At 38.3% G+C, this 25,633-nt stretch overlaps 1 protein-coding gene across 7 annotated transcripts in view; it reads right to left on the minus strand.

Annotated features, from left to right (window-relative positions):
• BCAS3 (BCAS3 microtubule associated cell migration factor) overlaps positions 1–25,633 on the minus strand; it is a 353,753-nt gene that overhangs the window by 239,121 nt on the left and 88,999 nt on the right. For all 7 annotated transcript variants that reach the window (XM_084299392.1, XM_084299390.1, XM_084299389.1 and 4 more), the window contains exons 14-15: positions 12,971–13,104; positions 2,992–3,256 (exon numbers count right to left, since the gene is read on the minus strand). In XM_084299392.1, coding sequence (XP_084155518.1) covers positions 2,992–3,256; positions 12,971–13,104 — 399 coding nt within the window. The remainder of the gene's footprint in view (positions 1–2,991; positions 3,257–12,970; positions 13,105–25,633) is intronic.

The following is a 25,633-nucleotide window of genomic DNA, read 5'->3' on the forward strand; positions in this document are numbered from 1 at the left end:
GCTTATTGAACACTTTTGTAGATTGCAAAGGATCTAAGAGGAAAATCATGATTTCAAGACTCCACGCTAAAAAATCCTCCAGAAATAAAACGAGTTTATCACAGCCTCCTGACTCCGTCAGTAATCAGAAGTTTGTGCCCGAGTACTGGTGCTCTCCGGGACACGCTCGCGGGGTCTGTGCTAGTATTTCCACTGCAAACAGGTGGGGGATGATTAAGTAACAGTCTTTCTTGAAGGAAACTACAAACTTTAAATAATTCCATACATAGGGAACACAGAGTTTATTATTCTTCTGTTACAAAATAGGAAGCTGATAGACAAAATCAGCTGAATTAAAATTTACCAAGGGTCACATAGCAAGTTAAAAGTAAAGCTAAGAATTAAACCCAAAGCTGCTCTTTACTGTTCTGCAGACTCATCTGCTCTCCTGTCACCAGACTGCCCTAACTCCTCCAAAAAATAATTATTTCACATTATAATATGATAAGGACCTGTTACAATCTGTGTAAACCCATCTTAGTTCACAAATTAAAATAATTACCAGAGTCTCTGGCTAATCCAGCTGCCACACACACACACACACACACAAAATCCCTCCACTGAAAGACACAGTGAAACTCGGTTGTTTTTTTTTCCAAGTGGATGATAAATGGGTTTTTATAAAAGGCATATAATATGGTTCAATATCCTGCCTGCCATCAGTTAGGTAAACTAAAAGATTATTGAAATGATTTTACCAAATGGATTATTTTAATTCAAACATTTTTTTTCTTTCTGTTTTTTTTTAAGACAACTGTTTCGCTTTGACTCTAAAAACTCTTATTTTCATGTAAAGCACCATGGTGCTCTGGATTATCTCATTTAAACAACAACATGTGTATAAAATCCTACAGTTATTCCGTACTCTTATGCCAAGCCTGGTAGGTGGACAGGAGCTGCTGGTGTTAAAAAAAACCCACCTGATATGCAAGAAGGATACCAAGTTCTCTCTGTTTTATTTGTCCTCCATGTATCAACAAGATCTGTCATCTCCATAGCAACATTTGTATGTGTGTGTGTAAGTGTAGGTATCAAGATATGTATATGCATATGCACTTTTTTCACATCAACATTTTTCACACAATTCCCATCACTTTCTTACGTAAAATTTTCATATGAAGCCTTGCAAGTTACCACCAAGCAGCCTCAGCACATACCCAACTTCTACTCTTTACAAAAGCAATGAACACAAGCTGCACGAAGTTACCTGCCTGCCTTAATTCTCAGTTCCAGGAGCGACCTTCAAATGCAGCGAATTCTTTAAATAGAGCAGTGATGTCTGCAGAGGGATCTTAACAAAACTCTGATTTTTCAAGTCTTAAAGCTCTTGAGACACATTCATACATCCTGCTCCCTTTCCCTCAGTAACACCCTGGCCCATGCATGTCTTTCTTCCACCTAGAAAACCTGCCCATCACTGAGGGTTCTAGAGCAAATGAAACTGATGTTTCTTCTCTAAAAAAAAGTGTCAAAACTATTCAAAACTTCAAATGTATCTAACAGTACTGTAAAGGCCGCAATTTACTGCAATTTCCCCTGACAGGAAACAGAATTGGTTGTATGAAAGCTACACAAATTGATAGTTCCTTCCCCCCTCTATGTGATGTCAACAGTTAGAAGGGATTGGATATGCTGTAGTAAACATTTATTGCAATTCCAAGTCTGTTCCAAGCATGACGTGCTGAGCTGCTCTACAATGATGTGAGAGAAGGAAACTGCAGCGGTAGATACACAAATATCTCCAACGAGGAAACTAGAGAGAACAGTTTGGGTGCCTTCCAGTGGCTCCAAGCAGAAGAACATGGCTCCAGAACAGCTATGCAGAAAACCTGGTTTAGAAACGTCCACAGGAGAAAACAGAGGCTTCTTAAGACAACTCTGGTCCCCTTAATAATCAACAAGGCATAAAAATGTTCCTCTCATTCAAAAATCTCACAAAGGTTATCTCTAGCAGTAAAGATGTTGACTATGACAGCACACAATTGGGGTTTCACAAGCACTTCTAATCCTACTCATAATTAGGGAAGAGGAACTGTTCCTTGTGATTTTTAATACTTTCGGACTGGAGAAGTGTGGCTAGCCATCCCAAACTGGTATTTAAACTTTCACTTTGATGGAAGCTGTGACTTACTCTCAGAAAGGAGAGGTAAGGACGCAGCAAATTCTGAATCCAAACAAGCCTTCCAGTTAAGGCTTCGTCAAAGAGAACGGCAAAAACAAGCATGCACACCACAGGAGTAGGATTTAAGGTTTTTAAGCTTCCTAAGATTTTTTCCCTATGTACATTGCTTTGTCACATTTCCCCCTTCCCAAAAAAAGGGGTAAAAAAAAGATAAAAGGAAAAAACAAACAACAACAAAAAGGTGGTCAAAAACCTATGTCCTCAACCTCATATTGCCTTTCTCCTTGACGAGTATTTATTGTGGATATCCAGATGTGCTTCATGATTATCCACGTGGATGAGCAGTAAGAATCCTGAAGACCTCCAAACTTTCAGTTTAGAACAGAAATTATTAACACATCTGTGGTAGCACAGTTTACTTAAGTAGGCTGCAACACTAGAGCTATCTTTCTTAAGTATTTATGCCTTGGCTCATTCCTGTAACATCTGCACACCCCACGTATTTTTGCGTAACAGTTGCAGCACCTCACTTTATGAAACTCAGTTTTTAGTGGCAAAATCTACACGGGTAAACAATGAACTAAATCAATTACTGCAATATGCAGCAAATTCAAAGCTTCTGTTTTTCAGGGTGTTACCAAATACTACTTTACTGAGAAGCTGGAAGACTAGGTTTTTAGGTCAACATCTCCAATGGTGTTTAGGAACCAAACCCTCGTGTGTCAGGCAGGGGGAACTGAAGTGTTTTGGAGGACATGGGCATTAGCAACGCAGAGGGAAGGTTCTCCTGACAGTGCAGGGGGGAGATGAAAAAGAAAAAAGGGGTTTACCATGGAGTGGTGAGCCAGAAGGACTGCTTGACAGGCCTGGAACAGGGCTACAGCGTCCCCCTTGTTTAGATGTCAGCTCTTGCTCGATCTCTTCCAGCCCCGCGCTCTTCTGGAATCGGCTCATGCGGTTCACCACGCGGGGTGACATGTGTGTTCGGACGCAGGGCTGGCCGCCGTACGGATTGATGGGGAAGACATGGGAAGTGCCCCGCAGCGTGCTGACCACAACCCAGCGACAGTCATGGCTGAAGGAGATATCTTGTACCTAGAAAATTGAGACGTGAAATGGAAATGTGGTCATCCATGCACACGCACCTCTGAAAGGAAATGGACTAGCATGTTTTAAACAGAAGACAAATCTTAATTGGAAATGTTAATAAAAAGACTAAGTGTTGGCAGTAACTTGATTTTTTCTCATAAATACCAACTGAACTTTGATGCAGTGCAGTACCCAGTTCCAACCCTTATGCACTTTTCAAAATATTCTGAGATTTTTTCTTTTAAACAGGCCTGAACTTATCAAAACATCCCAGGATGCAAAGCACTACATAAAGCCACAATGGCTTGATGTAATTTTCAAATAGAATTTAGTTCTAAAAAGAGTTGGGAAATCATTTCAATTACATGTTTTGTTATTTGCTTGCTTATTTTGATTTTTAGAAACTGCCCACAAGGGGGAAAAGGGAGGGATGAGAACAAGAGAGACATCTCATCCCTGGGCCTGATTTTGACAAATACTGGCACCCAACACTGTACTTAAAGTTAACAGAAAAACCATGTCCTACATATCATGTAACTTAACCAACCCCAAATCAATGGCCAGGATTTTCAAAAGCTGTCTCTGATGGTCTCTGATCCTGCTACTCAGTTTGTCCCTCAGTGGCACTACCATCCAGCCAGGTGTCCCATAACTAAAACTTCTGGTTTTCTGGGTTTAAAATGTTGTCAGGAATAAACTTAATGACTTTGGCTATTTTTCTCTATAAAATCACTCAATTTTAAAGGTAACAAACTTCACTGATCAGCTATTAAAGTCCCAAGAAAGAGCCTAGTTAGGTTTCTTCTTCTACATATGAGTTCTTATCTATCACTTGAGAAAGACAACCATTACTTGTAGCTTAAAATGCTTGGTCTTGAAGCAAATATAGAAATACAGTTGAAGTATTTTCTATTGTAGTTATTCCTTGCGTGGATCTCAGGTATGAACCCCAGAAGGACTTCATTCTCTTTTAAGTGTGCTTTACATAACACTTTGATGGAAAGCAAATTCTTGCTCCTTGAGGAATGCTTTAAAAGCGAGATTAAACTTTGTTTCCAGCCCCATACTGGCAGACAACTCAAGAAAACAAGTAGTCTAGGGTAAAATGATTTATCATAGAAAAAAATCCTAAACCAATTCTTCCAAAAATGTTTTTAAAGGTAAAAGCTGACTAAAAAGAACTACACAGAGAAGTGGGATTTAACACGGCAAACAAACACATAGATGAAGGATTAGTTTTCATTATATTATTAAACAGCATAAACTAAATAAAATTCTTTAAGATTTCACTGAAGCCAGTTTTACAATACACTAGGTACTCAAATTGGAGTAAACACTGATAAAATCTTGACAAATATTCCAGAAATGCATTCCAGCTATTCCAGACAAAAGCAGCAAGTATTCATCAAAGTGCAAGTTTCCAACTGAGCCCTGAAGCCTTTGAGATAAAAAAAGGATTTAAGTCTTGTGACTTGTGACAAGATATTTGGCTGACAGACTGTCACTGCACAAAATGCTTCATCAACGTTACACAGATAAACTAAAAAACAGTGCTACACACCTGCTCTTTTCAATTACGGTGACATATCCAAACGATCTGCTAGCGATATGGCTAAACAATCTCCCTGAAATCTGACAGGTTTGGCACTTCCAGTGATTCTGCTCTTACTGACATAAAGTCACAGCACTTAGAGCTCCTCGTTTGCCTACAAAGTGTTTCACCTTAATAGATTGCTCAAAAAGGATTAGAGACCCCACGGGGATTAGTGAGAGCCAAAAAAAGAAACCCCAAAGCTGTGGAGTCTGAGAAAAACTATGGCACCAGGAGGGTTTAAATACCTGCAGTTTAAAGGGGCAATTTCTACCAGTCCGAATCAAACCTCCCAACCGTATACAAATTACCATTCTCCATTATTACAGAAAAATCATTAATACGATAAAATCATTAAGCCTACTGGAACGTATTTCCAATCCTAATTAAGGCCCTATTTTTAATCTCTGGTAATATGAAGAATGGCCACATCTGTCTTTACATGCTGCCGCCTTTGCACACATCCCTGCCTTCCAAATATTTGGTATTCAATCATATTGAGCTTTCCGTTTCCCTCCTCATCTCCCCAACTGTCCGTCCCAGCCTCAAGGCAGAAGCTTTTCTCTTCCTTTCTCCCTCTGCTGACTTGCTCCGTGCCTCCAACACAAGCTGTTTCTATCTTGCTCAGTAAACTTTGTATAGTTTCCTGCTCCTTGCCAAAGAGTCTCCTGCCCTGAAACCCCAGCGGTCTGAAGGGTCTTTGCCCATCTCCCTGCAAACTGACATCTCGGAGCCGCCTTCCCAGGGCAGACACACACAGAGGCCCCCCGGTACTTCAATGTCACCGCCCAACTCTTTAAATCACTGCTGTCACTCACGTCTCCCCCATGCCCTCTCATGTTTTTGGGAGAGCATTTTAGAGGACGGTTCCATGAGATGCTGGAGAAAAAAATTGTATCTCACTGTACTACATAACAGAAATGTCTGTTTCCGTTTTAATACTCATTTTTTAGTATGCATCCTTAGGATTATGTTTAAAAAAAAACAGCACAAACCCATCTGTGCAGCACAAAAGAGTCCTTAACTCCTCTTCAGCAGAACTGGAAGAAAGCAGGGGAGCAGGCTGCGAGGAGAATGCTTGCTACAGCATTCTCAGAAATCACTTGAAAAATCAGCTGTGTGTGTCCATGAAAAGAAAATATAAATTATCACATCAGACTTGCTATTATCCACCACACTGTTACTGTACATTGCGCAGAGTTCTTGACTGCTTCTAGTATAAACAAACTGCACAGTGGCCCATTAGTGGTTTTCAAGTTTATGCTAAGCGTTGCAATTTATTGCTGTCCTTTAGGTTAATGTACTATTATTTCATGTATTTATAATATATTTCTGGATTTGTTGTTAATTATGATGTAATGTTTAGATACCAAAGATCAATCAAGACCCCACAGTGTTTACAGATATATGTTAATAAAGTACAAAGTACACTAGATCTCTCATGATGTAAAGTTTACTCTTTAGCTCAAGGTCAACCTCAGATTTAATACTCATGTCTGTATTTCAAAATTTAATCTGTCTGTGCCAATAAAAGGAAATACAGATCTGTGATTCTGCTTAACTCAGGAACATTTAAGATACTTTAAATTGCAATATCAAATAGTTTTGAGGGGAATAGCAGCGCTTTCTCTTAGCTTTATGACTACTTCCTCCTAGGTTGTGAGCTGTTTGCTTACTTAAGGTTCGATCTACATTACTTGGCTACCCAAAAGGTTTGGTGAAATCCCTGGTACCTCAAGGTCCGCATTATGAATGCCAAAGCCTTTACTGGCCCAGAATAACGCGCTTCAGACAACTCCAGAGTGTTGTAACAGAGCGTGTTCTCAGTGCTCCCCTGGCCAAAGCAGGTATTCTGCGACTCCTGCTGTACTCAAATGTTGTCCTTCTTCCACGAATTCCAAATAGTGCAGATGTGAAATAAGAATCTCCAGTCACACTGCTTGGGTCGTCCTCTTGAAAATGCTTCTTTGTAACTCCATGAGCCTACCTCCCTGTGCTTGGAAAATCCTTCAGAAAACCCCATGAAAACCTAGCTTTTGTTAGGTTTTGTTTTGTTATTTTTTTTTTTCAGAAAACCATGCTAAAACCTAGCTTTCAGAGTCGGAATTAAGACAGTGGGGTAATGTAGTGTATGCACTCCTACAGGGGTATGTCGTGGATCTACCGCTCGAACTGAAGAGCAGCTTCCAGGACTGTACAGACCAAAACATTATTTCTGATATTATGAGAATCTGGAGGAAATTAGCTAAGCCTACAGCTTCAAAGACGATATACATTTACTTTTTATACACAGGAAATCTATATAAGTTTTTGCTATCATTCTTTATTCTCACAGCTTCTCCAAATTTGAATATGAAGTCAATTAGAATATAATCCTAAAATTTAAAAATATAGTTCAAGCCATAACTGGGAGAAAACAAAACAGAAGCAAGGGCAGCACACACAAAACTTATTTTAAAAGCAGTTGATTGAAATGGGGTAGTCAGAGGTATGGCTGATTACACAAGGAATCACACGGGACAGGCAGTGACCTTGTTTACCGCGACTCCTGGGAATGAGTGGCAGCCCATACCCAGCCTCTCGATTTCATCGCTTCTGAAAGTTAATATTGTACTAACCTGCTGCACAACACTTACATTTATGCTATCACTTGTTTTCTTACAACGGAGAAGGAGCTGTACTGGGCTATCACGGTACCTATAGGGCAGAGGCGAGTGATGGGAAGGAAGGGGCTGCAAAGCCCCACACTGACGTGCTGCTGCTCGTGTCCTCCCCAGGCACATCCCCTCCTGATGTGTGCAGAAGGCAACAGACAGCACAGCTCACAGCACTGCACCGTGAATATTCACGGTCATTACAAGGAACAATGATTAAAATGCATTTTGATCTTCCTAGTGCTCTTCTTCTCCTGCTGCCCCTTTTTCAGGCGTGGTAAATTCCACCAGTAACTGTGTATATTCCTGGGCATTTTACTGTGTTAAATCGTACCTCAACATTGAAGTGAAACAACAATAAAGCATGAGCAGCACTACTGCAATAGGATTGTAATCCTGTTTCATGCACCCTATGCACTGTCACAGAAGAAACATGCCATTATTTGAAGGACATGACCTAAGTATTTAATTATGCTGTGCAGGAAGATGGCAGAAAGAACAATTAAAAAAAAGAAGTGCTGAACAACATGAAAGCAGCAGTGCTGAGGAGGTAAGGGTCAAAATAAATTAGAGAACTGCTCTGTATTTAACTTTTGTTTGGTTGAGAAAATTAAGGAAATGACATGACAACAAACATAAATGAAAAAATAATAAAATCATGAACTACACAATACGATTTATCAGACCCACACGGACCTAACTCTGCCTCCCTAAGTAGTAAAAACTGATTTCGATTCTGTATAAAAACAACAGCAGAACCTGGGCACACTGAGGCATTCAGGTAGGGTCCTCCAGCCCGAATAGCTGCTCTGTATTAATAACCAACATTGCAGGCACCACCATGCTTTGAGCTCAGTCTCCCCTAGTTAGCTAAGCTACTTCTAACTGCAGCAGTTTTTTTATTGTCTGCTTTCATCAAAGACCGATCAACTTCTTTTAATCAATCTTTATTATTTCAAGACTGTCCCCAGATTCTTTCCTCGAAATGAGAAAGTCTCTCTTCCAGGGACTAGTTCAATAATTGTGACTCCATAACTATGCCACAATAAAGAAAGAAATTTCCATTAACCATGAAGGTTTATATCAGACGTTTGCTAACCAATCCAGTGTTTCACTACCTGGACTCAGTACGTGATGCAAGTTTCAATAATCTCCATGAAATCACAACAGGAAAACATGCACGTGTCCCACAGAGAAGTGTAAAACAGCCTGTGTTCTGGGGCAGCCCATGCTGGAATGTTTTTATCATTCCCTCTGTTTACCTATACTGACTGAAGTCAGTTATAACAGCAGTTTGAGAGGCAGAATAACAAAAGTCTGACAGCGTAAAAGATTACAGAGGACCCTGGCCACTAGCCCACTGATGCTATCGTTCCGTTTATTTGTTCTAGGTTGAGATAATGCTGTTTTCAAGGATTTTTTTTTTGTTTACAATTTAAGATCAAAAGGAAAGGATCATCAGGTGACAGACTAACTTTCATCTGCAAGTAAATGAACTTCCTCAACTCAGAACATGCTATATCTTCATTAAAAACTTTATAAAATGCTCTTGGATAAAAATGAGTGCAGTGAGTGTTGACTCACAATGCAAGAACTGTTACAGTAAGAAATCTATCCTTAACCAAAATGGGTGCCACATACACATTTTTCCTTTTGCAGCAGAAATGTGCAAGCATGGATCTCTAACAGCTTTAGTACGCTCTCTGCCATGGTTAAATACGACCAGCACTCACAGTGGGCCTTCGTGATGTAACACAGTGCATCCAACATGCTGGTTCTTGTTCTCTTAAGAAAAAAAAAAAAAAATCTAAAGCCTAAGTAGGTCTTAAAGACTAAAAGATTTTAATTCAGTGTAACCGAAAGACTGGCTTCTGACTGTGTTTGCAGAAAAGTAACTCGCAAGTTGTGACCTTAGGACTCACATCACTCAAACCAACAAAGTATCTGAGTACTTCACATTCTTTCAAGGCCGTTGTCCTCACAATTCCCTTAGGAGACAGAGGTCCACTTTCCATCTTAACCCATCTTGATCTTGGTCACACAAAAAAGCTAGTGGCTTAGTTAGGAACTGAGTGATCTTCACAGTCCCAATGTTTTATTCAGCTGATAAGACTTCTTCCTGTATTTGCTGCTCAAAGTCAGCTAATACAACATAGATTTGCAATAACAACACTTTAATGCTCAATAACGCTCTGCTTCATTGTTCAAAGCATGCAGAAAGAGAAAAGGAAAACCATGTTATGAAGACCAGCTGTGAACAGTCTGGGAGAGTGCTACTACCTACCTTTCATTTCAAACCAGGAGGAAAACAAGCTCAAGAAACCTACTTACTGCAGCACAGCACCTAAATCTTCCTCAGCATCCTGAAGCCAATGCCAAGAGGACTGCAGGGCAGTAAAGCCCTAAAAAGATCACTAACAATTTAGAAGACAGCGAGCAGCTGCCTTTGGACACCACTCCAGGGGATGATGAACTCAGGTAGTTCAGAAAGTGCTTATGATCGTACACTGAACAGCAGCACAATCTGCTGTGAGCTACATTTTAGAGCACTGAAAGCTCATCTTGTGGGGAAACTTACAGCAGCCTCATCCCTCTCTCCCCCATCCAACAGAAATGTTCCAACTAGCATGGCTGGAGCTATCGGGATAGACCGTCTGGGCAAACACAACGTTCTGTATTGAAACAAATTTTCATTTTTCCTTTTATAAAAATCCAAGTGTGAAGTCTCTGTGTTACCCCATTCATTAATGGATGATTTCAGTGATGCTGCCTGGTTGGAGTGGCCATCTCACTGCAAATGCTCAGCGCAAATTGTGCTTTGGCTGAGGACAAGATCCTGACATCCATGAAAGGAGACAACCTCTACAGATCTCTTCTCAACCACTCTGTGCATTTCAGAAATAAAGAAAGACAGATACTGTCTTTCAGGCTGAATTTTCTCAACCCCAAACCAAATCAGAATTTGTCATGAATTTAGAAAAAATAATGCACAGTGGAGCATATATTCTTTAGTTTTATTAAGTTAAAGTAAAGGTATAACTAATATATCTGACTTCATAGAAAGACATAGGGGTGACTCAGAGAGACTGCTTGTTTGCAGTAAATCAAACAGAGATTTAATAATGGCAATTTCAACACTTGCTTCTTTTTCTTTACTAAACATTAAGCAGGCAACTTAATCCACTTAAGATGCTTCTGTACACGAGTGACAGGGGGGAGGGACTTCCCAGCACCTTCTCCGAGGAGGCAAGTGAGACATACAAAGCTACTGGTCTGCCCAGAGACCACGAGGGATGAGGTGAAGTAGATGATTTCAGTACAGATATTAAAATACCAATAAATCAAGGGCATATGATGATGTTTAAACCATTTATAATGAGAACTAACTAAACTAATTTTGACACTGATAATCACTCGTGTCCATCAACATAAATTAGAACTTTTTATAGCTCCAGTACAGAAGGTGACCTTTAAGACCATTGGCCTTGATTCACAATTAGCTTTAAAACAGGGATAAAAAGTCTGGTTGCAAATGTATAAATACTGTTCCTACCAAAAAAAAAGGTATGGAGGCTTCCAGAATGTCTCTCAGAATATCTGCATTGAGAATTTTAAATTGAACAGCCTCCAATCTTCTTGTCTAGTGCTACTCACACCCTTCTTACTACACAACAAAAGCACTGCTATTCCAAAAGCAAAAACAGAAACATTCATTGTATTATGTAAATGTTTTAGATGATAGATGTACATTGAGAATCCCAGGTCCCAATACTGTTGCTGGATAGTTTAATTATCAAGGGATCTGTAAAATCCACCAATATGCCTCAGACTGGTTAGAATTTTCTCTATCTTATACTATTCCAAAAGCTATACTGTTCATGTCCCAAATGAAAACTTTGTGGCAAATGAAGAAAAAAATTTACTATGTTGATTCTGAAAATTTTAATGCAATACCTTCACACAGATGCTAATGCTGTATCCAAAAGACTTGCATCAATAAAGGTTTAGTCCTAAAACATGTCATGTTTGCTTTCCAGTGTACGCCTTAAAAATAAATTTATCAGCTGTAAAATAAAGAAGAACGTCTTTGTTCCTACTGACTGGACTAATACACTTTGGTTATAGGATATTTACATTTTTTTTCTAAGAAAGCAAAATAAAAATGACACACTAAGGACATTATATTACACACTCTAGTAGACGACAGAGTATAAGTACAGACAGATCTCTAATAAGTGCCTGTTATATTATTTATAAAAAATATTTATGAGATAATTATTATATGTATTACCCCATATATTGAATCATTTTTTCCTTATTTCCTCTCACTTTTCAGATTAGCTATTCCTTCCTATAAGAAACCATTACCTATAATCGTAATTTCATTTTGTCAGTGCAGCAGCAGCAGTGCTTTGGGGTGTTTAAACTACCAGGAATTTATATTCACATAAACTAAAACATTATAAACGATTACATTATTAAATAAAGCTGCCACACCTTCCTAAAGGTAAGGCAAAAAACTTAAGGGAAACTGCACAACCCATAGGAAAAAAAAAGATTTGAAGCAACTGTAATCATGGTACCACAATAATCCAAGCTTCCAGTGTCAGGGTCATAATCACAGTGCCCGAGGCTTCTCTCTGTCACACAGGTTTACATCTGCCAGACCGTCACAAGCTTGTGCTTTCAGTGTGTAATTGCATCAGCAAGTGCAAGACTCATTTCTTACCCTCTGGTGACATTTTTATTTATGTATTTAAAACAGGTTCTTCAACAGTTACTCAATGCTACAAAGGTGAGGCTCTCCTGATGCCCAAAAGCAGTGCAGTGACGGATCTAGGCAGAATACATTGCACTACTCCTGTCACAGTGATACTAGCAAACAGTGACAGAGTGATACCTCTAACATTTTCCCATTTTATCAGTAAAAGTTTATTGAGCATTTTTGAATATAATTTCAGACCCTTTCACACTATTATGATCTAGCCTAATGTAATCTTTAGGAAAGGGCTTGTCAAATTGGCAAGTTAAAACTCTATCACTACAGTCTCCAACAAGATCCCCCATTTTGCTAAAGTGTGGATAAAAGTTAATCACAGTCTTTTGATTAACTCTTGCTTTCAACTCTCTGATTGCCTTTCTTTGGCTTTTACCACCCAAGTCAAGCAAACCCTGACAATTGCTTCACAGGCACTAGACAAATGTTTAACATGTTACATGAGAAAAGGTTAAGGACAAACACAGCTAATAATCTGGGCTCTTTGGAGGCAGTGTCATATCTGAATAAATCTGACAGCACCTCATTGTAAAGGGCAAGAATTTATTATTGTCCAGGTTAAACGCTATGCTCTTATCCTTTTTGCGGCTATAACATAAGAAAGGCTCTTTCTGTGCTGAAACAAACATTAAAGTGCCAACATACACAAAATGTATAAGGTGTCTGGGGATTATTCTTCAGCAAATAGTTTAACTTACTTTGGCTTCAGTCTCTCCCCTGTGAAGTGTATACAAATGATGGACGGCACTTTGTGATGATGACCAAGGATGTGTCAGTATTTGAAAAACATGGAAATCATGGCCTAATGTGTCAGTAGTGACCAGCAACATCCCTGGGTAAAAAAAAAAAATAAAGAAAAAAGAAAAAAAAAAAAAAAGAAAAAAAAAAGAAAAGAAAAAGAAAAGCACAAGAGATTAATCACTTCAAAAGAAGAGGCTTAAGAATGTCTATCTAAAAAAGCTAGAGTGTTTTATAATTTGTTTTCTGTAAACAAAAGAAAACAGTTGCAGGAAAATTACTGAATTGTAAAGGATTCATTTCATAAAAAATGAATCCAAACTTCAACTGAAATCATACAACACTATCACTGCTGAAGTAGAACAGTACAAATCTATCAAAGTCAATTGAAAAATCTGGGAATATTCAAACTAAAGCTGGGAAATTTGTGTGACCAATATAAAACAATGAAGTGATGAACACTGGAAACTCCCAAATGCTCTTCACTATAAAAGAGCCAGTATGAAAAAAAGATTGATGTTTCCACACTATTTTAGAAAGCAGAAACACTACAAAACACAGCTAAAATAACCCATACCAAAAACAATACTGAAGAAGCATCTTTCTTATAAACGTATATGAAAGAAACTGTCTGATTTATTGCTTGAAAGGCAGCAAATCAGAGTTGAGAGCTTTCAAGTGAAATATTAAATTAGGTACTAACTTCATTGAAAACAGGCCACTGATGGATGTACTGAAATGATTAAATTAGAAGATCAGTAGAATCACAGTAACTTATATATGCTGTTTACTTTTTCTCCTTCTATATGTCAGTCCATAACCCAGTTTTAACTTTACAAACAGATATTTAAGGTCAACTTACCATAAAAGCTCACATTTTTATACCAAAAAAATAAACATTTTGCATATATAAGAAAAGTACAGCACCATGGCACCATTTAAAACTACAATAAATACACTTCAGATTTATTTTTCTCTGTAAAAATGTCCGTATTAGCTTATTAATAAAATATACCACCCAAAACAAACCTCTAACATTTTATTAACTTCAAGTGCAAAGCGATTTAAGCAGTTGAGTAGCTACATTTAAGTGCCTTCTAAATAATTTTCAAGGTATTGGTAAAGAAAACCAGGGATTTTCTGGACAGTTCTAGTTGTGTTGATTCTCCACTTACAACAGAATTGAAATCTCTTATCCTTCAGGAAAAAAATGTAGGTCTTCATATTTTACATGACACCTATTCAAAGGGCAAATGATCATATTATTTCTGTCATAAAAATGTTTGTGTTTTCAGTTTATTTACCCACTCACAGCTGCTAAACAAACACACTCTGTACAAATTCCAAAACCCTCATGCTTAATTACCACTGAAGTCCATCATATACCACTTTTAAAACTTCAGAATTAGACTGGGAAAAAAAAACATAATAAAGCTCTCATATTCTGAGCAGCAGGGAAACACTCAGTAAAGATTAAGTTAAATTAACTTTTCTATAGAACCACCATTACCACATCACTCCATCGCTGCCCTGAGTGTTTTCCCTCCTTGACAGTGCTGAAATACCTCTGCCCTTAATCCCAAATAGGAACATTTCAGCCAAAATGTCGACCTTCTGGGCCCAACGGCACTCCCCAAGCACGCGTGGGTTCACAGGAGGAGCGCGGCCCTGCAGGCCCCAGCGCGAGGCTCCCCTCACAGCACCGCCACAGCCCCTGCGCCTCATCGCCTACAGGCACAGGCCTCAGTTTCTCTCAACCTTCACTTTTAGAAAGATCTTGTGAAGACAAATACTTTTGAGAACGAGGCACGCCAGCAGTAAGATACAGAATTGCAGAGAAAAGTAAATTGCATTTAGAGACAGATTTGCCTAAAAGTTTCCTTTTCGGCTTGACCACTGTGCTGGTAGGGCTTGGACAGAAAGCGAGGCCACCCATGTTGCACACAACCATTTCCTCAAAATCACACAAATGCAGAATTTTAAATCCGACCTCAGCAAGATTCTCTCCAGTAGACATACTTTCACTGCTGCAGGCTGCTGCTCCTGGTCTGAGTGTTAGAAATGAAAGAGAGTTTGTTATGGAGCTAAGAAATCCACGAGTGCATTTGGGTATTATGTTTGGGCGGTAAGGCATGCGAGTTGAGGTTGGTCTGGATGTTAATGTTGGCTTAACTGGCAATTTCCTTGATTTGTAGTGACTGTGTTGATAGGAAATACAGCTAAAGTTGCTCAAGTGCAAGTCAGCCAAGTCTTTAGTGTGGGATTATGCACACAATTTGCATTAATTCTGTTCTTGAAACATCACAAAATACACTTCCCTCCTACTGAAGTGTGCGGTCCTCAATAATATATAGCGTTTCCAGTGGAGAAAATTGGAGTCAAATATAGGGGGTTGTGTGCTAGAATTAGGCTGCCACTATTAGTGGAGCAAGGATATTCCAGAAGACCTAATTCAACAGTATTTGTTTTCTGTATTCGCATGTTTGCCTCTCGTCACACATTAGATAGCTTTACAGGGAAGTCGAGTGTGCTTTTGGTCCTCTTGACCTCCCTCTTACTCCAGATGGAAAGGACCCTTGGAGAAAGAAAAGCTGGAAGAGATGAATCCATAAGGCTTCTCTCAGCAGCGAACAGTCAGCCTTCACAAACCCGGATTTTTTTTTCCCCAGAGGTGCTAGAAGCCTTTTATAAATGAATACGCAGAGCTGAGTGCACCCAGAGCTTTGAGCACACTTTTCATGTGTATCCCATCACATGGCACAGTGCAGTGAGGATCGTAAAAAAAACTCTGAATGAGCCAACAATCTGTCTGGAAGCTGGAGACAGAAAGCTGCGTAATAATTACGAGCCAGTGAAAACACAGGAATTACCATACTGCATTGTCCATCAAATCTAGCCATTGTTTAGCTTACCAGTATCTTATTTCCAATATTGGCTAGAAATGCAGGTGTCTGTGGATGGGGCAATAAACCCCACAGTATGCAGACATGATATAATTTCACCCTTCTCACAAAGAGATTTTTCCGTATCAGTAATTTCTATCTACCCCTTGCTAGGGTGCTCACTTTGGGAGCACACACACGAAGAAGCAGGTCACACAAATCTATATAGCATACGGTGCTACCTGTTCATTCTTTTGATGACATACGCAGTATCGGAGCAAATTAAGCAGAGAAATGTGCTTGCCTATCTGCAGTTCTGATCATTTCCATATGATATAAACACTTCTTGGTTTTGTATTAATGTGCTCTACTTGCCTTGGGGTTTTTTGGGTTTTGTGTTTTGGGGGACTTTTTTTTTGATAGCTTGAAGAAGTAGAGGTGAAAGATAATATATTTGTGGGTGGAAAAGAATTTGCTTAAAGACAGAAAGATGGGTGGTATCTGATTTGGCAATTTTGCATGTCTAATCTAAAATCCTGCTGTCTGTCACTGTTTGGAATAAATGCATTTTATTACATGAAAGCCAAAAGAAAACAGGCCATTCACTTGTATTAGCAATTATTTTTTCACTAAGTTAAAGGAGCAGATTTCATACTCACATTTGCGTTTGAAATACAAATATCTACTTGCAGAGTTGTATCAACACAGAGGTCCCAAGCACAATACCACAGATGTGAAAGAACATACACTTACAAAACAGTATTTTCAAACATCTTACTTATTCCTGTTATTCAAAGAATAGGTCACTAATGTTTTAGAATATTTGACTTGGGTTTTGGTGTGGTATTTTCCATCTCTCGTTGCTTCACACCGATGAATCACAGTTTTCAATTATTACAGCTCAACTCTTTTGTTCCTCTCTCCATCTCTCTGCCATAAAAGACCGCTGCAGCACTCCGTGACACCAGGACAGAAATACCTAATCCCAGCAGAGACGCACGAACGCGAAGCGTGGCAGTTACCTCACTTTCACTTTCAAGTGCAGGAAACTTCAGCTCCGCTTTCTGAAAGACCTTGTGACAGTTTTCCCAAAAAGTTGTTTAGACGGAAATATGGGCTAAAGCTGTCATAAGTTCATTCCGAAATGTTTTCTCTTATGATGTACTTTATGTATGAATAATCATAGATGAAAAGTGAGTAATTCTCAAGGATTTCCTGCTTATTTTTCAAACTGGCATTAATCCCTGTTTAACAGATAACATCTGAAATCAATTGAAAGTCTTGCATATACAGAACCCAGTGGAAATTTATGTGCACAGCAGATATTACTTAGTATGTATCTCTCGGCAAAATTTTGATTTTTTTTAATCTGTAATGTGAGGTATGCAGCTAGGTTAAATTAATGACTGTTTTACTGTGTGGTTTTTCAAATCCACAGAGATGATTAAAATCCAGTTTAAAAGGACCTGATGTCCTAGATGCAAAAAAATTAAAATTACTGAAGCTTTGTTTTACCTGATAGACACATCTGCCTTAATTTAGAGCTTCCTGCTTTTCATGCATTCTGTTTGGGAAACAATAAGCTTCTTTCAGGACAGAAACGTTAAAAAATACAGAGAATATATGCATAAAAGGAAAAACCAGTACAGATGTAGACTGTGGGTTAAGAGCTATTTATGCAGTATCAGAAGACTAAACCAGACTCTGGCCTGGCCATAAACTAAGCCCACGCCCTAAATGAGGTGCCAAGCCACAAAAAGCATTTGCGTCAACTGGGAATACAAGGAAAAGAAGGACTTCTAATTATAGGGCCTGGAAGCGGAAGCCCAGAGTGATTAGGAGTTGAGGCGCTGCTGTATGTTTATCTGGGAGCTTCCTCTCACTCGCTCTCAGCCTGGGTTTGATAGATGAGGGTTGGCCTAAAGGGTGGGATTGAAGTTGCTGATGGTACACAGAGTTCTCCACAATCCAAAGGAGACGGAGACTGAATACTAAGGCTTCTGTGGCCTTGTAGGAACATAACTCTTTTCAGCTAGGCGTCAGCTGGTTAGCCCAAAAGGCAAAATTAGAGAGCAGCAAATCTCAGTTGGGTACTTGCTATAAAATCTAGGAAACCTTAGCAGCCTAAGCATCTCCACCACATCCTATTTATAACACCTATCTAACTGCATAGTTGTTTATTATATGCATACAAATGAGATACACACAATTTCACCCTGGGTTTAGGTTTCATAAGTAAATTCACTTTAAATAATGCCATCTTTCAGAATAACAGAAGGTTTTTTCCTCCTTCCAAAACAATGTCATTCTGTAATTACATACCGACAAACTCAACACGTTCAAGCTGTGCTGGATTTGTTCTAAAAGACACTAAGAGTACAAATTTTAGGAAAGCAGGCGTACAACTGCATGAAGAAAACATGTATTTATGGATACACTTAAATTAAGAATGCAATTCTTACAATTCCATGCACGTGGAGAATATTGAAAAATATTCTGTTTATACAGTGATAAAAAAAAAAAAAAACAACTTCTCAGAATATTTTTTTTTTTTAGTATGAGAATAATGCCATGAAACGTTAATATTATGCTCTGTAGGTTTTCAAAGGAGAGGATCAGAGTGCTCAGTGGAACCACGCTGACTTACAGTGGCTCCTGATTCGGTCCATATGCATTTGCTCTGTGTTTCTTCTCTCTTTGTGCTAATTGGATGGATTTCTATTCACTGCAGCTCCTCCGCAAAAGCAGCCTTGTACAAATCACAAAGATGTGACGAAGCTTATATGGTCCATGGTTTTATGAAATGTATGACCTGACCTACAAACAGTAGCTTTATTTATACTCACTTAACTCCTCTCTGAGGCTGATGCTAATCAAAATATATCCAAATATTAGTGCTACTAAGCCCGTGTATACTTCTGAGTGTAACACATGTGCCATCATTACAAAATTTGGTCACACAAAAAAAAGACTGACCGAAATAAACCTGACTTTAAAATCAAAATTCCCTTACAAAAAGAGAATACATAAAGATATCTAAAATGTTCAAAAATAAATATTAAGAAAAAATCAAGTCAAAAGAAACAGAAGAAAAATAAAAAAGTTATTTAGTTACTAAGTAATTATGAGTGACTGAGCTCTGGAGATCCCTATACACTGTAACACTCTTAGGACAATTAAATATTTAATCTGAATATTTGGAGCTTGGGGATGATGTATGGAAACTGTCAGACATTTACCATGTCCAACAGATGGCTCAATGGTATGCTTTATATACTAAAAAACTGTTCAACAGCTTCAAACACTAACTGACTACAGCTGATGGCCCAATAAATACTAAATCTTTATCAGGATGGATTTCTCCCTCCCTAAACTAAAGAACGCACACTGAGGGCAGCTGAGTAAATGAGGGCAAAAGATCAAAGGGAACAGACTCCCTTTTCTTTTAACCCTGCTTGTAATTCCTCCAAAAGGGATCCAAACCCATAGCCACCACTGTTACATTAGTGTTTTGGGTTTTGTTGCAGTTGCAGAGATTGCAGTAAACATTTTTACTGCTGAAATATATTGTCGTGTTTTTCTCTTTTCATCAGAATAACAGCAAAGTAAATGTTACGGAGGCAGGGTAAAATCCTGACCTCCTTCAAGTCTACAGAACTTCTGCCACTAGATCGAAGATGACAAACAATTCTACCCTTTCCGTATAGTTGTGCACCTTTAATCCTAAAAGACACTAACAACTCATTAACAATGCCTGCTGTGCTAAATGACTGTTCCACTAATAATTTTAATATATTTTAGAATTAATTACAAACTGACCATGTATCAAAGCAGAGTATATTCACCATTAGCGATAGCCAAACATTTCAACCTTTATAAGAGTCGACATCCATCTTCAATATATCCAGTATTATATTAAAATTCAACTTGTTTACCTGTGAATTTCACTGATTTTAACAAAATTTAAGATTTCTATAAAAAGGTGACTGTATAAAGGTGACTACAGAACCAGCTTTCAATAAATTGTGTGACTTTCTCCAGTAGAGTAAAAACCACAGAGAAATTACATATATTGTAAATTAATGTTAGATTAGGGCAACTGCATATTTTTAATCTTAAAGAAGCTAAGATACAAACACTTTTGCGTTTTTGAACGTGAGGAATAAGAGACTACAAAAAGTACTGAAACTGTCAGAAAAATGACAGAAACAGGATATGCAGAAAAAGACAGGAGACCGAGATCATCCTCCTCAAGGCCTCACATCAAAGGCAGAATTTCTGGCAGTAATGAAAAAAAAACAAAAACTTTAAAATGGAATATAGATGGAAATAAATTTATTTATCTTCTATCTGCAGTAAAAGACAGGTGATAAAGCAGAACAATTTAATCACACTGGTCTAGTGAAGTATTTTATTTGCATGCAGATTATCAGTTTGATGACGACAGAGAAACATTCCCTATCTTCTTCCCCCTCCTCAAAAGTCAGATCTCCAAAAGAGGAAATAGGCTCTATTCAAACCTTCTAGGAAATACTGCTGCTGACTGCTACTTATTTCTGGTTTGGGGATAAATTTCTTTGGAGATCATAGGTTCAGTGCTTGGATTAATAAAGATCTGAACCCTGAAGTTTTCAAAAAGGTTAAGTAGTGATGGATTTAAACTACTGATAAACATATCTTTCTGAAATTTAAAAATGGGAGAATTAATGCACTGTAAATCACAACAATAGCCCTGTTTTCAAACACCTTTCTTTCACCTACACAAAATGCAGCCACACAGCTTTGATTACAGGCTTTCATATACATTTCTTCTCATCTCAAGATCCTTTTCCGTGTGTTTCCAGGGTAAAAATCACAGGAAACAAGAAGTGATTTTATTTAAGACTGTTTTTCAACAATACTTACCTAAATCATAGCTATTTGAAATACTAATTATTTAATAGAGAACTTTAAATGAGCAAGAGTTCCCCCTTTATTTATAATACACCCTTAAGTCTTCCACCTTCAGCTACGAAATACTCTAGATTTAAGGGAGTATTTCTATAAAATAAAAATTGGTTTTCTGCAGGGAGGCATTTAAGAAAAAGAGGAACAAAGGAGGGAGGGCTGTACACAAATAGAATTTTAAAAATAAAGAGGAATATGGAGCTGAAATAATTTCACAAAGAGGCCATTCTCACTGAGGTCAACCTAACTAATCACTACGATGAGACAATTTGTTCAAACCATAGTTTGTGTTAAAACAGACTAGCTTTTCTTGTCTTTGATAGTTCTCTTTTCTACATTCTTGCTGCCAAAAACTTTGACTGTTAACACTTTTCCTTCACAAACAAACCATAAAGCAATGCTAGCAAGCTATAGATCATGAATTATTTCTCACCTTCTGCCCAGGCATATACAGACATAATCTTTGTAATTGCAAGTCATCGAATATGAGGTCATTCTGGTATGTTTAATACATTTGTCATGGAAGGCAACAATTCAAGTCCAAATAAATATTGAAAAAATAAGTTATTACTCTGTCATTAAATAATTACAGCTTATTTTACTCCAGGTGACGTATCCAGGATGGTGATATTCCAAAGTAAGATTAGTCTTGCAAACTTGAAAGGAAGTTTAAGAAACTTAAGAAACGTGCAGTTATTATAAATGTCCAAGGCACAGATGAGGTGCTGGTTGCAGGCGTATCAGTATTTCACTAAGTTAGCTTACACAGCACTTGCCGTTATAAAAGACATCTCCAAGCCTTAAGTAATCCACATGCTCACTAAAAGTCTGATTGTACAGGTTAGGTAGGAAAAACAAAACAAAATGAAACAAAATCTGTTAACGTGTGAGGCCCTATCAATGCTTCCCAACAATCAAATAAGGTATTTTTCTGCCCACTTGCTCCAATCAATGGGAAAGACTTCTGCAGAGACATTCCAATTTAAACCTCTTTAACTATTAACTCAAAGCCTCCATCACGTTTCAATATAGAACATTTAAATAATCAGAGGAATTTCAGGTCCGTTAAAGGTGCAGTCAGGCATCAAAAGGGGTATACAGCTTAATCTGTTTTACTGCTGGTCCAACATTAATTTTCTCATTATTAATGGACGGGAAAACTCTTTTGTAGCCAAGGAAGCGTAATTATTTAAAATTTAGATGTGTTGCACTTCACAGCTCTCAGATGCTAAGCTGGCAGGAGTAACACTTTTAGAAAGCAGATCATTTATTTACCACATTTAAAGAAAAAAAAAAAAAACAAAACAAACATAAAAATGGCACTTCTTCCTAACCTTTTATTATCTTATTTGAAAAGTTTCTCTCTGACATCAAAATTACAGTAATCAGCAGCAACAACAAAATCGAAGTACAAACTGAGTTTGATGTGCCATTTACTGGTTTCAGCAACGGAGTCAGAATCAGGGATCCTACACAGTATTGTAGTATTTGCTGCCACTCAGTAACTGTGTGACCTTGAGTGAATGACAGCTTCTCAGTCTTTAAACTTAACTAAATTTATAGCTTTCAATCCCTAACAATACAAGCTTGAAGTTCTTAAGTTCTTATAGTTTGTTTTCAAGATACCCACCTTCTCAACCTGTCCTGTTCTAATAAACTAGATTGAAATCTTAGCAATAGCTTTGAGTTCTGCTCTTTGTTTCCTTTACTGTTTGCAAACTTCTTTTCTAGCCCCTTCCCCTTGCCTTGCTGGAATTATGCCACTATTCATTCAATCAACTACCACAGCTTGAAAAGTCTCCCACTTCTTGTACACTGAGAACTCCTTTCTCCCTCTCTAAACCTGTTTCTTTGGAATCTTTCTTACCATGAATAATCTTGCCCTTAACTCAATAACAATCAAGTGTTACTTCCTATATCTTTCCTGTCTTATGCAGAAGTTTTCTTCATCAAAACACTCATCCTGTTCTGAACTTGAAAGGTAGTTATATGAATTTACACTTCTGTGTGATACAAATATGTATATATAACATATTACTTAGTATATATCAGAATGTACCTCCCCCATCCCACCAATTTAAAAGTTGTGCTACTGACAAATTGAAGGTATATTTAGGTATTGCTACATTAACATTATAGTATTTCCAGTTTGTTTTTAAGCATTTGTACTGAAAAATATTGCATCTATTATTCCCCTCCCAAAAAAAAATGATAAGAACATGACAAAATCCTGTTGCTGGCAAACACTTCTATGGATATATTTAAGATGTGGACAGAGAATCTTTTATTGAAATGTGCTGTCCCAAGAGAAGACCACCACTAAGCTAACAAAATGTCCTTTCCAGAAGCTGTAAGTCTAGTTACTTGCCTTAACAAAATCGGTAATCGAAACACAACCTCTAAAAAACAACAAACAATACTGGATGCTTCTCATCTTTCCTGGCTATCCACAGCCACCTACTGGATTTTATGATTTTATGAAGATACATTTCTTGGCAATGAAGCCTTCCCTCCCCAGCGTAACTGAGAAATGAGGCACAATTCTTACAGCAACAGTCACGAATGATTAAGATTTAAACTTTTAATAAGTGTGCAAGCTTCTGCTCTTAACCTGACTCCCAAAACAAATCCAAGTATCAGACACATTTATATGCATGCTCCCAGTAGAGAGGAATAAGAGCAAAGCACTGAGGCTCTGCTGCTCCTCAGCCCTAACCCTGTACTCAGCCCTTGATCAACAGCAAAAGCAAAACCCTGAAACTGAGATCTCCTGCAGTCCTGTAATAAGTTACTGGCTTGTCCTGTTACAGTTACTATGCAACTATGACTTTTTGAAGGAATTCATGTCAAAGGCTGTGCCAAACGCACAGGAGGATGGCAAAGGTGCGTGGAGGCTGGCAGGCCCCACAGGGCCGGGAGCCCCTCGCACAAGGCCCCGGCGGAGCAGGCCGCAGACACCCGCTGTGGGGAGCAGAGGGCTGCCACCACCGCCAATTAGCACAGGTGGAAACGAGGAATTAAGACCTAAGTACAATTTCCCATTTTGCCTGTCTCAGTAGCTCAGTCCAACTTCCAAAATCCTTTGTCAGTGAGTGTGCATAGATGTCCTGACACCCCTCAAAATCAAACTTCATATTTGAATATCGAGGCTCTCAGAATTAGTGGACATATCTAAAATTTAGGGCTGACTGCTCTAGCCTTTATTAATAATGGAAATGACAATTTATTATTATTATTTCCATTTCCCTTATTCACACATCTGCATCTTTAATACCTCGTGACCCAGGAGCACCACAAAAATCAGTACAAGGCTCGCAAAGTGCCCTCCTTTGTGAAGGTTAAAAACAACTGATAAACGTGGTAGTACTGAGAAGGTCTGACTCCTATTATCTTCAGCAAAGGATAGCCTGGGTCTGCCTCTCAGGATAAGCCAGAAATTGTTCTCTCCTTATGTAAGACTATCTGAATTCAATGGCACAGAAGAATACAGAAAATCAAAGGAAATGAAGCCACGTGATCAGTTGCCACAGTGGATAGCTGGCATCCCTCTAAATGCTCGTAAGGAATGGTGCCAGCTTTAAGAACAAAAATTAACTGTCTCAAATTTCTATAAGGGCCGAGAGGCGAGTATCTCAGCAACCTGGCAGAAACACAGCATACTGCCTGGAAAAATGCTACCAGAGTTCAACTGGAGGCGGGGGATTTTACTTCAGACACCGAGGTTATTCACCCTGACACCCACTTACAGAACTGCTGCATGAATCCAACAGCCAGAAAGCGTGGAGATTTCTCAGCTTTATAAAGCACATTCTTTTCTTGCCTTACCGCCACTGACTCCACCACAATCCTGACAGAGCTCACGCCGCCAGAACATACAAATTAACTGCAACAATCTACAAATGACGTTTATACCTAAATTTCCAAATGAAACTCTCCTTCTGTACGTGCCACAGTGTACACCAGTGTAAAAGACAAGTAGGCTGCAACTTCCCTTCAGTCTTATGAAATCGTTAGTGTAAAAATTTAAAAATAAATTAAAAAAAAAAAAAAACACACTAGGAAACCACTAGTGTTGCGTGGGAAGGAAGACAGCTCAGTATATGCTGAGTGCTTTCCTGCAGCACCCTCCCCTCCACTCGTGGGGCTGCTGCTAAAACCACGATCCCACAATGACTGTGTCAGGGAGAGCAGATGATATAAAACATACCTTCCTTTGCAAGCAAGAGAGGATCTGGCCCTTCCTCCCCTCTACAGGGAGGAGAGAACAAAACTTATTGACCCATGCACGAGATAAATGAACAGACTATCCATTAACTAGTGAATTGCACAGAATGAAATTATGTTAGAGACAATAAAATGAATATGACTTTAAAGTGTTCATTAAAACTGTCACCAACCATCCAAAATGTGACCTATAAACCACAGCTATCATTCATATATCATACAAAAAGCTTGCCAAAAAACATCACTAACCTGTGCAATGATCAATAATTTTGACATTCTGTTAATTTTGTTTTTAATTGGAATACCAATAAACTGATTATAAAATATCTTCCTAGATATGAAAATAAACTAGTTAAGTCTGGATACATGTTTGTTAGCTAAAAACTTAGAGTATTGGACAACATGCTCCATTCAGGTATCAGTGATAAAAATCGCCATAACTAGAAAGCACATTCTTAAGCAGTCAAAAAACAGAAGTTTTACCACCATAAAATACATAATTTCCACTGAAAAACTTGATTTTATCAATATCTTCGCTGTTTTTATTAAACACAAGATCTTAAACATGGG

The sequence above is a fragment of the Netta rufina genome, assembly GCF_964035555.1.
Source record: "Netta rufina genome assembly, chromosome: 21".
NCBI lineage: Eukaryota > Metazoa > Chordata > Aves > Anseriformes > Anatidae > Netta > Netta rufina.